The sequence below is a fragment of the Crocodylus siamensis genome, chromosome 13 (assembly GCF_052110815.1).
Source record: "Crocodylus siamensis isolate JL-2025a chromosome 13, ASM5211081v1, whole genome shotgun sequence".
Classification (NCBI taxonomy): domain Eukaryota; kingdom Metazoa; phylum Chordata; order Crocodylia; family Crocodylidae; genus Crocodylus; species Crocodylus siamensis.
In genome coordinates, this window is record NC_143407.1 from 33,774,558 (window position 1) to 33,787,450 (window position 12,893).

Genomic DNA, 12,893 nt, shown 5'->3' on the forward strand with positions numbered 1-12,893 from the left:
GCAGATTCAGGATTTATCTGCCCAAAGTTAAGTGCAGTGCACTGAGTCAAGCCTTTTAAAAAACTATTAGGATGCTATTGCTTCCTTCTTCAGAAAGAGGCTCTACTCTTCTTTTTTTTTTTGCAAAAATGTACACCTTTCATGGTCCATGTGGTCAGTAGCACAGATGGCTTTTACCACAGGATCCTTTGGACTGCCAAAGCAAACTGAATGTTTTTCCTCTCCTTTCACACGGGTCTGGGAAGTGTTTTGTGGGTTTGTGTACGTGTCATTTTAATAAACAAGTCTCTTGCGGGTGTATCTGAGCTCTCTCCACAAGTGTGTATCCTTCAAGCATCTAATTAAACAGAAATCTGCTGCTTTGTTCATCAAGTGAAAACAGATTTATTCTAATCCTTTTCCTTTTATTTTGAAGATGACAAGTCCTGGTTGTAACCACTACTGACAACAGAAAGTCGTAGGCAGAGAAAATGAGTCACAGAACAATTAAGACTCCATTAGGATCTAGAAAGCATGTTCCTCTCAATTGCTACCCTCAAGTTAGAGGTCTCAAAGATTACCATACAGTCCAACATGAGAAGTGAGAATTAAAAGTATTGACACTGCTTATTTAAATAGGCCAGCACTGCAGAAGGGACTTCCCAGGCTGCTTCATCACAGCATGGGGTAGCACAGCATCTCTTCCACGAAAGACACTCACAAGTGGGTACGTCCACTCCTGAAGATGCGCTCACTCCGGAAGTATGTTTTCTTTCTCTGGAGGCTCGACGATTCTCAAACAACAGTCCACAAACTCCACAAACAAGGGCTCTTGCATATACTTTTTCATTAGAGAGTTCCTCTCTTCTGCTTGATCTACAGCTAGGAGCAACTGCCTGAGATGCGGGTTCCTTAGTAAATCTTTCAATTCTTCTGATTCTCCTGTTTAAAAGAAACAAAACAAAAAATGGTGATCTTCATTCCCAGCAAAATACCTGAAGGCACGTAGACAACTGCTCAAGAACTTGGGTATTTGAAGGTTTTCATCGACCCTATTCTACTTCTATGGGACAAGCATAGTTAACACATACATACATGCATACTTCCTTCCTCACAACAATTTTTTTTTTTTTTTTTTTTTTTAAAGAAAATGGTCCTTTTGAAGTTTCCTATTATAAGCCCATAGACCCTTCTAGACACAAGGCACCCCTCGGAAAATTCAGCATTTAGTTTTCACTTGTGGGTTTTTTTTTTTTTTTTTGAGTACAGGAAAATAATAGCAATTCTGTTGCAAAGAACTCAGAAAGACCACAGCAGCATTGCACTCAGAGGCCCCAGCAGGACAAAATGTTTTTAACTATTTGACAAGGTAAACACAAAAGTTTTCAATCACATCCCATCTAGCAGTGCTAATACCTGCAAGGCATCCCTCTGCACCTTTGAAAAGATCTTAGGACTTTAGTTGAGAATGACTGCCACAGACTCCTTTACTTTTATTCCTTACCATAAAGAATAAAAACTCATAGCAGTGGATCCAAACCATGGATGGCACCAGGTCGTGCCTGCCTTTATAGTATCTTTGATGCAAAGTTCAAATCAAGCTGCTGGTCGCCTGTGAAAAACAGCTGACATGGGTACTTTGGCCCCAAATGTTAATGCCTCTTCCCCTGTCAGGCAGTGGTATGATAAAACCTACATGGTTCCTTCTCCTGCTTCATTCACAGGAACTTCAAATTATTCTGAAGTTACTGTTTGTCCAACATTGACAGCCGCCCTGGACGCACACCCTGCTAACTTCACAAAAGCTTTCACATAGTCTCATAGCTCATAGTGGATTTTAGTGACAAGATTACCTAAAAGTTTGAGTTTCTGCAGTGGAACTCGATCCTGCTCATCACTGTCGGTCAGGATGTCCTCTACAGACCAAGAGTTTCCTGCGGAAAGTAGAAGGATGGTTCAATTTAGTAAGATGGGAAGGTAAATTAGGCTGTCTGAAAGTCACAAGGGGCAAACGTTTCCCCTGCCCCAACTCCCGTGAACACCGCTGCTCATCAGGAAAACAATGTTTTGATCCATGGAGCAGGCCTCAGATACAACTTTCTGGTGTTTCTGTGAGAAAATAAGAGAAGTGGCTCATAGCTTTATCTACCCTGAGATGATGCTGGTCGGTCTGGTCTGAAAGCAGACGTTAGCTAGTACAGCCTTGATGTTTTTTCATCCCACTGTACTTGCCAAAATATAGAGAATTTGCCAGAGGCGTATAGGCCTGCTTTGAAAAGCCTGGGCAAGTAGGACCCCAACTTTTACTCTATCTATAACAATACACACACACATACACACAAATACATGCATAAATATATATATAACACATACAAACACAAACACACACATTAGCTTTCCAAAAGAGCAAGTATTTTAAAAAAAATGCTGAAATTCCCCATTTCTTTCCTTTTTATCCCCACAATCGATTTCCATCTCTCTTAACAGAGAAAGAGAAGCCAAATGTGTGTTCATCTCAAATTGCCGATGCCTGCTAGAGGAGACTGGATTTCCTGAAGGATCAGGGAGGGATGGTCTGGCATTATCTGTCAGAGGGCAGACGAAGGTGCGGGCCGCCCCTTTTATTTTCTAGCAAGTCCCTAGTGTTTGAATGCCCAAAGCCCACCCCGCAGATCATATTTCATAGATTTACATAGACATTAGGGCAGGAAGGGGCCTCGGGAGATCATCGAGTCCAGCCCCCTGCCCAAAGGGCAGGAAGTCAGCTGGGGTCATAGGATCCCAGCAAGATAAGCATCCAATTTACTCTTGAAGGTGTTCAATGTAGGTGCTTGAACCACCTCCGCTGGCAGACTGTTCCAGACCTTGGGGGCTCGGACAGGAAAGAAATTCTTCCTTATGTCCAGCCTGAAACGGTCTTGCAGGAGTTTGTGACCGTTCGACCTCGTCATCCCTTGGGGCGCTCTGGTGAACAGATGTTCCCCCAGATCCTGGTGGTCACCCCTGATAAACTTATAGGATAAACTTATATCAAAATGTGGTTTCTTGACAAGGGGCAGCGCTTGGTGAAGGCAGGGGCAACGTTTGCCTCCCTGTGACTTTCAGCCCTCAGCCCATTCAAAGAGCTCTATGGGGTTATCCACGGCTTGCTGAAGTGGATGCAATGAGCTTCACTTCACCCCGCAGGCGCTAACCAGCAGACCTGTAACCTCTTGCGGGGGATGACACAAAACCCCCAGGTTAAAAAGAAGCATGCGGCACACTGGGCGAGCCCCTCACGCATCTGCGGCCGTACCTGGGGTCCCCGATGTCCCCGCGCCCGGCTGCTGGGAGGTGGGCGGGCTGTCGGCGGACGGGTCCCGTCGGGCCGCACACTGCTCTGCTGGGAATCCAGGGCAGACGGGCTCGTTAGCAGGAACGCGAGCAGCAAGATCCCGGGAAGCAATTATTCAGCACCAACACCGCAATACAGAAAGGATATGGGAGGGCTCGGGAGAGGTTGACAGAACCGGGTTTATTTACGCCAGAGAAGGCTGAAGGGGGGATTTAACAGTAGCTTCCTGTGCAAAGAGCTGGACTGTTGCAGGTGACAACTTGCAACAGGAGATTGGCAAAAACTCCTTCCCACGGAGGGCAGGGAGGCGGACCCCAAAAGGCGCTGGACTCCCTCGGAGGTGTAGAGGGCAAAGGGTTGGCTGGGAGGATGCGCTGGGGCTGCACGAGATGTGGCCTGGGCCTTACCTTTGTGCTGCCTGCAGCACGGCACGGAGCAGCTGCAACAGAGACGAGAGGCATGAGCCCGGGGTCAACCCGCATCCCCCCCCCCCTCACAAATTAACCCTCCCCCCCGCCGCCGTGCCCCAGCCCGGGCTCACTAGGGCTCCCGGCAGCGCGGGCAGCGGTACTTGGGGGCGGCCGCCCCGCACACGCCGCAGCCCCCCGCCGCCATGTGCAGCCCACGTGCGTGCGCCGCCAGCCCGCGCGGCCGAGCGCCGAGCGCCTCCACCTCATCCACAGCCGAGCTGCCCGGGGCCGCTCGACCAATCGAGCGCTGAGGCGCAGGGGCGACCAATCCACCGCCGATGCTGCCCGGAGCGGAGAGAGCAATCGATTGTCGAGCGCAGAGGCAACCAATCCAACGCCGATACAAGGGTGGGGGGAGAGCGAGGCGCAGTGCTCAGTGCGCGTGCGCGCGGCCCCGGGCAGGGCGGAGAGGCAGCTGGAGCAAGTACAAGGAGTTGGTGCTGTTTAAAGACTATTAAACTGATGCCTTCACCGGCATAAAAATGCGCTCCCGCCATGTCACTGCCTGCAACCCAAATAATAGAAGGGTCCCCCATCATCCAAATAAAACATCATCCAAGTAAAAGGGGGGGGTCCCCATACCACCACTTGCAACACAAATAGGAGGGTCCAGCATAACGCGAATAAAAGGGGGGCACTTCCCCATGCCACCGCCTCCCCCTTCTGGCAGGGGCTTTATTGCATCCCCAGTGTCTCCTGGGCTGCTAAAGACGACATAGGATTTCACAGAAGCAGTTTTCTGGACAGGAATCTACAAACAGAAGCACATTTGAAAATAACGCATGCCTTTAAAAGTACCGAGGGTGTCGCTTTTAAAAGGATGATCTCTCTTTGAATGGGATGCTGTGTTGTTTTCCATAGTGCTCTGCTTTGGACATTTCCTCCCTTTTCCTGCTGGTTTTCATCACTTCCCTCTCCCAACTCCAGACTGCACCCATGTTCCAGTTCCTCTAATTTAGGGAGGGTCTTTCTTGGAAGAGAGCTGGATGAGGCAATAGGCCAAAAAAATGGATCTTGAGACAAGAGTCTGACATGATTTGGGACTCAGGTGGAGAAAGGGTGACATGGCTCTTCCAGATGAGAGGGAAAGATGAGGGGAAATGATGGTCTAGCATCTGCAAAGGAATAGGGAAGCAGAGAAATACTCCTGGTCAGTAAGAGGCCACCAGTGTGAAGGACTGTACTGCAGCTAGGCTGGTAACCTGCATACAGTGATGTGTTCCTGGAAGGAGTCCTCTTATAAACCAGGTCAAAAGTGGGGGAGAAGCTACAGACCACGTCATACATCTCTCAGGGACACAAGCAGCATCCTGCAGCTGAGCGCCAAGTCTACTGGTGAGCAAGGTGAGCAGCAGTGCTGCACCTCCAACCTAATAATGCAGATGGGTTTTGAAAACAAAAAAAATTGACCCTCCTCCCCAACTTTGCTGGTGAGATATAATAATCTAAAGGAAATAGGTACTGCCTGGCACAGTTAATGGTAAAACTGAATGAACTCCAGTTTCCCAAATTTTTATCTTACTCCGCAAATGGCACAAAGCCCAAGAACAATGCTGGTATAAATTGGCCATGAACTGAAAACCCATCTGCACATGCTCCTCGGTGCCATGCATTCCTTGGGACCTTGTTTCTTCTTGCAGCAAGCCAGTAAAAAGCAGGTTCAGTTCTGGTTCCCTTGGATTTATGATGCACTTTTCATTTCCAGCACAGATGATTGATATAAGCAACACAGTCTTGTAGGTTCATCCTCGCACAGAAGAAGAAACGGCAGTTTGCACTCAGATGCCACAACGGTGTGGAAGGTATGAATACCCAGACAAGAAAAGCATTCAGCTCTGTACCTGCTGCTGCTGAGATCAGAAAAAATACTGGGAAAACCCTGCTTCTTTGGCTTGCAAGTAGACCACTCCTGCCCTCTTGTGGCACTGCAAGCAGAGAGCAGTTCACCTGTGCTCAGGTTAAGTTTTAAATTCTGGGTAATCCCTAAGGCAGAGGTGGTCATCCTGCAGCACGCGCAGCATGTCAGTGAAGGGGCAGGGACCAGAAAGCAGACCAGGCAGGAGAAGGCAATTGGAGTAGCACTCAAGGAGGGTGTGGAGCTTAATTAGTGGCACACCTGCTAAAACCATCACCCCTGCTGTTGTAAGGTAGCAACTAGAAGGTCCTTGTTCTAGCAAGCTCCATGCACGCCACTGCCAGCACCTGGATGGACTCCAGCAATTTCAACAGGCTGCAGGTTGGCTGCTGCTGGTCAAAGGGTCTTTTCTAAGATCACAGTGCTGCTCTACGTACTCATCCATTGCAGGGACAGAGGTCGGGAAAGGACCTCCGAAGTCAGAGTCCAGCCCCATACAACTGCAGGCAACGGTATACGAAATGTTGGCCCAGCAGTATCCATAAGACTATCCAGGCCAGCCCTGTCCATGCACCTCCACCCCAGGAGCACCCCTTCAGCATAGGATCATTGGTACAGGACGACGAAACCCAAACCCTCACCTATGACAGGACCTGCTTCTGCTTCTTCATATCATTGTAAAAGCACCTAGATTTGCCAAACCACACTGAGGGCCTGGTTTTCAGAGCAAAACTCCTGAGGTGGGGCAGCGAGTGTATCGTCTAAATAGATACAGCGGGAAGGGCAAATAGAAGGACAGAAAGGTGAAGTGACTTGCCCAAGGTCACAGAATAGATCAGTGGCAGAGCTAAGAAGCACATCCATGCCTCCTGTAATCCCCCGTCGCCCAGGCTCTGTGCACCAGAGCACACTTCCTCTAGGTTAAATTGGTGTTGGACTCTTCATGTTACTAAGAAGAGGTGACATAATTTACTTGAGGACTAATAGATTTAGGATTATTTTCTCTTCAAAGGGATCTCTGGCTGCATTCCAACTGCTATCTTGCTTGCAAAATTATTTTGATCTCTTCTGCGATCACCACAAGAGATAAATGATAATGTTGCATGTGCTGGTTGCTACATCTCAGGTTCTAAGGTCAACCTGGATGTAAATGAAGCTAAACATAATAAACCACCCCCAATTTGATCCATATTGCCTTGCCCTTTGGTTGCTGTCTTTTTAATCTCCTGTTTTAAAGTTCAGCTTGAAATATAATTAGTGAGAACCAGCTGTTTAGACTTTTATAAATCATTGCTGAAGTTCTTGATGGTACAGGGAACATTTAATAAAAAAAGGAACAGAATGCATCTTGCTTTCCCCTAATGATATATTTACATCATTTATTTTAATACATTACACATTTCCCTGCTTAGTTCTATTTGCATAAAGGTAATGTTTACCTTTTAATTCTTCAAAATGAAAATGTAGTGTCCTATTTTCTTTATCATACAATCGCATACAAGATGGCTTTCAATACCAATATGATCAAACACTAAATCACTAATCTATAAATGTTACAGACTTTTCCTTTATATTACAATAATTGATGCATCCTTAGATTAAACTAAACCTATTGTTTCATGCCCTCTTAAAAAAAACCAACAAGAAATGTTGATCCTATTTAAGGAAAATTTCACCTGTGCCTTTACACGTATAAAAATAACAATGCAAACAAAACCCTTGGAAAACAACCATCTGGTATTTTGAAGTCTGATTTTCAAATGCTTATTTGATTATTTAACTTGCGGTGGGGAAGAGGGGTGAATCCATATTAGAGATTAGCATGACGTTAATAAATGGTCCCAAACCATGCAACAGGCAGGGCAGAGATGCACTTTATAGACTTACCGAATCAAAGATACATAAGCTTTCATGAGCAAGAGCTCACTTCATCAGATGCTAGGTCTCTTTCACCAGCCATTTTAAATCAGAAGAATACATCTGAGCCACAGGGATCTCTTAAGAAAAGATCACAACTATACCTGTCAGGCTTTAGAGCGGGGGTGGGCAAAATGCGGCCCACCAGGCCAGTCTATCCGGCCCGCAGGGCCCCTAAAAAAATTTAGAAAATTAATATTTATCTCCCCTTGGCTGCCTATCATGCAGCCCTCGATGGCTTGCCAGAACTCAGTAAGTGACCCTCCGCCCGAAATAATTGCCCACCCCTGGTTTAGAGACCACTAATCTTGATTACACAATCTTTCTAATAGAACCCTACAATTGATTTGGGATAACACTAAGCAATGTGGAAATTTTGCTTTTCATCTTGACATCTACTACTGAAGTAACAAAATATGAACTATTCAAGCAAGTGATCTAGAGGAAAACACTCATTCTGTAAAGTAGAATTTTAATACTAATGATAAAATATTTACCTTTTAGAGAAAAATATATATTATACACAGTCTTTCCACTGAAGTTTCAAGGTGGCAAGCTTGAAGCGTGGGTTTTTTTTGTTTGTTTGTTTGTTTGTTAACTGAAGCTACGGTTCAAATATTCAAGTCGCAGGGGGTGAGGTATGAGAAGTAAAAGCGAGAAAATTTTTTTAAAAATACATGGTTGTCAATGTTTCCCAAAAAGACTCATTTGGCAATTGAAAGTGCTACAGTCAAAAACGTTAAGTGTTATATTAAAAATGTACAAGAACAGACTTACAAATGCATTTTTTACTGGTTTTAAATAAAGAATTGAAACTAATTTGTTTCCCATTTTCTGAAAATGCGCTTGCAGATCAACCAAAGGGCTCCCGAGGGCGTTTAGGCTGATAAAGCAGTACAAAGAATGAACAACGTTTTGGTAGCCGTTCCAGCGCAGGTCAGGCACATTTCCAACTGCAAAACAAACACTCGCAATGGGTTGATTTTGATCTCTTAATGCAAAATAAACCTTGGGTGTCTAATAAAGAGATAGACAAATCAGGCACACAACTGAGAAATGTCAGCAAACACACTACAGCCGCTCCTATCCATTGTGTTTAGGGTTCAAGGATTAACTGGAAATTCAATTCTAGTTCACACGCTGTAAAAGCCATTCATTTTGCTCTGTCCTTTTGAAATGCCAATATTGCTACTTTTATCATAATGAGACAAAGAGAAGATGCGGAAATGCTCCCAGAGAAGCAGCCTAAGAGACCGTTTGATAGACGGCATTTCTAAATACAGTCTAATAATTGGTCACGGTCAGTATCAACTCAGAAACACGATTTTTTTTGCCTTTTTTTCTGACTTTTTGCTCCCCTAAGGGTTCAGTTCTGAATTTCTTCACAGATACAATGCTGGGCAAGACACTTAGAGTCCCAATCCAGTGCGGTTTATTCCAACGGGAGAATTGCCCCAAACCTGTGTCCTGCTTTGTCCCAAACCTTACCAGGGAGCTGTCCCGTCACTCCAGTTCTGAAATGGATCCCCACTTGTAAGCCAAGCTACGACACGGCCAAATTTGAGTTCAGCTTCACGGGAGGCAGCCAGAGTCTTTACAAAAGAAACTAGCCTGGAGAAGTAGATCTGTACCATGTTAAAGTTACCAACATGAATATACCGAGTGTGCCGTCTGATTCGAGCCATGCAGTTCTAGTCCTGCTTATGCAGTTTCAAGGAAGATTACCTATTCCCAATAGCCTGCACTTGGATGCGGTTGCTGGAAGGGCACTTCAGCAATTTGAGCTTATGCCCCAGGTTTTTGACTTTCAGTGTGTAGATGATGGGGTTCCCCAAGCTGTTCATGGTTATCATCATAGCAGTACAGTTTCGGAATACAAAGACGCTCGGGTACGCCCCGGTGGGGCACAACTGCATGGTTGCATCTAGTATGACTCCAGCAAAAAAGGGGGCATAGGAGACCAGTGCTAAAAGCCAAATAAAAATACTAGTTATGGCAACTTGGAGTTCAGCTGATTTGTAGGCGCCAAGAGTTTGCCTGTGCGCTTTCATTGCACACTTCTGTTTCCTTAAGATGACAATGATGCTCAGGTAGGTGAAGAAAGGCAAGATAAAGGCCACCACGCAGTTTGGGATGGTGATGAAGATAAGGTAGTCAATACAAAGGGGGCTGTACAGAACAGACCTATTTTCCTTCTTATAGCAATCCCAGCCCATCAAAGGCAAGCCACCCAAAAGGAAAGCAAGTGTCCAGTTAATGAGAGCTGCCACCAGTGCCTGGTTCCTAGAAATCCTGCACCTTGTCCTGAAGCCTTCTGCCACAGCCAAGTAGCGTTCAATGCCAATGCTGACTAGGTTATAGATGGTGGACAGAATAGATATGGTGTAGAAAGCATAAGGTATGAGGATGTCCTTGGAGCCAAAGATGGTGCTTTCTGGGTCAGTGATGAACAGTACTGAAATCCAAAAACCTGAAGAGCTGGTGAAGAGGTCAGAAAAAGCCAAATTGCAGAAGAGGACAAAGATGGGCTTATGCAGATCCTTTGTAGACACGATGGTGAAAATGACTGTGCAGTTGAAGGCCACAGATATTAAGTTAATGGTCAGCTGGGGGATACCCAGTCCGAGGACTAGCTGGGAGCTCCAGACTTTTGTACCATTGCCAGAACAATTTAGGTCTCTGTTCATGGTGGAATATCCAATCTTAAACTGCCAAAAAAAGATCGTCCTGCACATCCCACAGGCTGCGACAGCAAGCGGCACTATGATCCTGCTCCACAACTGAAAAATGAATTTTTTTCCATGTGGCTTCTGTTGCCATGTCATCCTCTTAATAGCAAATTAAACTTTAACCTGTGTGTATTTAAATATTTGGGTTATTAACTCAGGGGCATAACCAAGCACCTTCTGGTTGCTTGGATGGCCAAGGGTGGTAAACATGTTTAATAAAGCATAATTGATCTGTCTACAGTGACCTTTATCAGAGAGTAAATTGTCACGGCCTACAGTGCAATTATATGATTGGTTCAATAGTCCCTGATGGTATTCTGAAAAGAAACGAATGTAAATTCAGGCCCCGATTCAGACAGATGACAGGGAGACAGAAAGATGGATTGGACAGTTAGGAAATGTAGTAAAGGAGCATCACATTGGGCAGAAATCTTTAGCCTTGCTTGGGTAGGCTCTAATTCAGCCTAGCATTTAAGTCTGTGGTTAAGTTTCAGATACTAAGTGATGACAACGACCTCAGTAGAACTACTTATGTGTGCTTATAAGTTAAGCACATGCTTAAATCAGTGGCTCTCGACCCTTTAGAGTTGGGCCCCCAAGTCCTTGTTTGACTCACTTGAGGCACCCCGAATTCAACAATACCCCATTTCAAAAGCAAATGTATTTATTTCAGTGCTTATCCCTTTGCAGAGAGGCCAGGCAGCGGCCAAGCAGGGGTGAGCCACAGCCTGCATTTACCTCCTCACCTCTCAGGGCACCCTTCGAAAAACCTTGCACCTCCCCGGGGTGCCCTGATACCCTGGTTGAGAATCACTGGCTTAAGTGCCTGGTTGGCATCATGTCCCCCTTCTCCCTTATTGCATTTAATTTCTTTGTAGAAAAAAGATGTCCAGCTTTCATATCACACAGCATTTTAGTGCCTCATGGGCAGGTGGATTAACACTTAATTTCATAACTGAAATCTGCCCGTTATTGCCCTTCTTCAGCACTGGTGTGAGAGCGCTGGACAGCAAGACTCCCACCTCTGTGCTAGTACTTTCTTAATGTAATCTCTCCCACAGCCAAATGGGTTATACGCATTATTAATTATTACATTTCTCACATAATCCAGCTTTTCCCCCCAAATTAAAATAAAAAATATCGCTTTAGACAAGTTCAAATGCACCTAATAAATGACACAGAGAACACTCAGAAACCCAACTTGCAAAACAAGAGAGACAACCAACAACCTTTGGCCTGAACAAGGGCTCTTCAGTTTGACTAAGCATACTTAGTACATATATCGTCACACCATATTTCTCCCAGCCTGTAATTCTCTTAAGGCTTTGCAATGTCCTAAAGGGGCTCCAGGAAGGCAGAACAACCTGTCTGAGCAGAACCCATTGAAATGGGAGCCTATCATTGCAGACCTATTATTTCTAGCAAGAAAAAGTTTGTGAACTCCATCCAAATGGAGCAGGTCTGAGACTCATCTCATTTTCAAAGTTCAAAAGCAAGTTGATTGAAAGGACCTATTAAGGGGCTCTTCAAAAGTACCTGCATGGGTTAGGTGCTTAATTCTTATTTAAAAGAGTGGAAACAACACACTTAAGCTGCTTAGATAATTTTGGGAAATCCTATTCTGCATTCATCTAATTCTGAGGCAGGTATGTAAGCGGGCAAACAACAAGCGTCTGTGCTTGCACATTTGTTATAGGCCATTTATTATTATTATTCTCATGTATTTAAGGTGCACAAATGTCAAGAACTCGGTTTAAAGTACTGGATCCTAGCTGAACCCAAAAGTTTGCTTTTAATAGACATCTGATGTATATTAAACAGCAGAGGGCAATGTTGTTACAAAAAAGCCTCCCATGGCTTCATACAGGGGAGAGAAATGGCAAAACTAGGAGGTCAGAGGTCTCCAGGAGCAGAGCAGAGGGACTCTTGCCCCCGCTGCTCCCACATCGTATCAGCCCAGCCAAGCAAGCAATTCAGTACACAAGTTTACACTGATGCATAGGTACCTTTTCTACTCCCAAACAGTTGCTTTTGGTTCATATAACACTGGATGTCTTTTCTACGGCCCCACCCCTGCCTTTTTAAACCCTTCTATGCAGAAAACTGTCTGTCATCATGCTATTTGGCCTCTCAAAGATTTAAAAAAAAAAAACTATGAACTGGTAAGTCCCCAGGACTGACAGCAGTCAGCAAACTGAAAACCCAAGATGAGAATCTATCGTCTGGAAAAGGAAAGCAAGGTTTCAAACGCACGTCCTTCCTCAGGCAAAAAAAAAAGAAATTAAAAACGATGGGAGAGATGAAAGATGGTATGAAATCCCACCTCTCTCACCATTTTTTCTTTTTTGCCCAAGGAAGGACGCATGTTTGCAAAACTTCTTTGCAACGATTGAGTTGGTCTAAAAAAAGATATCGCCTCTACCCAAAGACTTCATCCTTCTATACTGAGGGGTTAATTTGCAGGCAGTCCATGAAGAGTTAATGCATGCTTGTGGGATGTGGTAATCATTTTACAAACACAAGCAGTAGGCCGTATAAAGAGATATCGAGATATCAGCATAAAGCGTTATGAAATATGAATGGCGATACGTAAGCACAAGTATTGAGCA

General features: G+C 44.9%; 2 protein-coding genes across 3 annotated transcripts; both read right to left on the reverse strand.

Moving 5' to 3' along the window:
* Positions 1–108: 108 nt before the first annotated feature.
* Positions 109–4,025, reverse strand: ZNHIT3 (zinc finger HIT-type containing 3). 2 transcript variants are annotated; one of them, XM_090026396.1, is made up of 5 exons: positions 3,855–4,025; positions 3,721–3,752; positions 3,275–3,358; positions 1,833–1,913; positions 109–921 (listed from the first exon to the last, which is right to left on the reverse strand). In XM_090026396.1, exons 1-5 carry the CDS (start codon positions 3,926–3,928, stop codon positions 731–733), a joined length of 462 nt encoding a protein of 153 aa, XP_089882522.1. In that variant the 5' UTR covers positions 3,929–4,025; the 3' UTR covers positions 109–730. The 2 variants fall into 2 exon arrangements, with proteins under 2 accessions (XP_089882522.1, XP_089882521.1); XM_090026395.1 differs by having other exon boundaries at positions 3,275–3,361.
* Positions 4,026–9,276: 5,251 nt separating this feature from the next.
* Positions 9,277–10,242, reverse strand: LOC149854223 (lysophosphatidic acid receptor 1-A-like). Its single transcript, XM_090025073.1, has one exon. The coding sequence runs from the start codon at positions 10,240–10,242 to the stop codon at positions 9,277–9,279; it is 966 nt and encodes a 321-aa protein (XP_089881199.1).
* Positions 10,243–12,893: the final 2,651 nt, after the last annotated feature.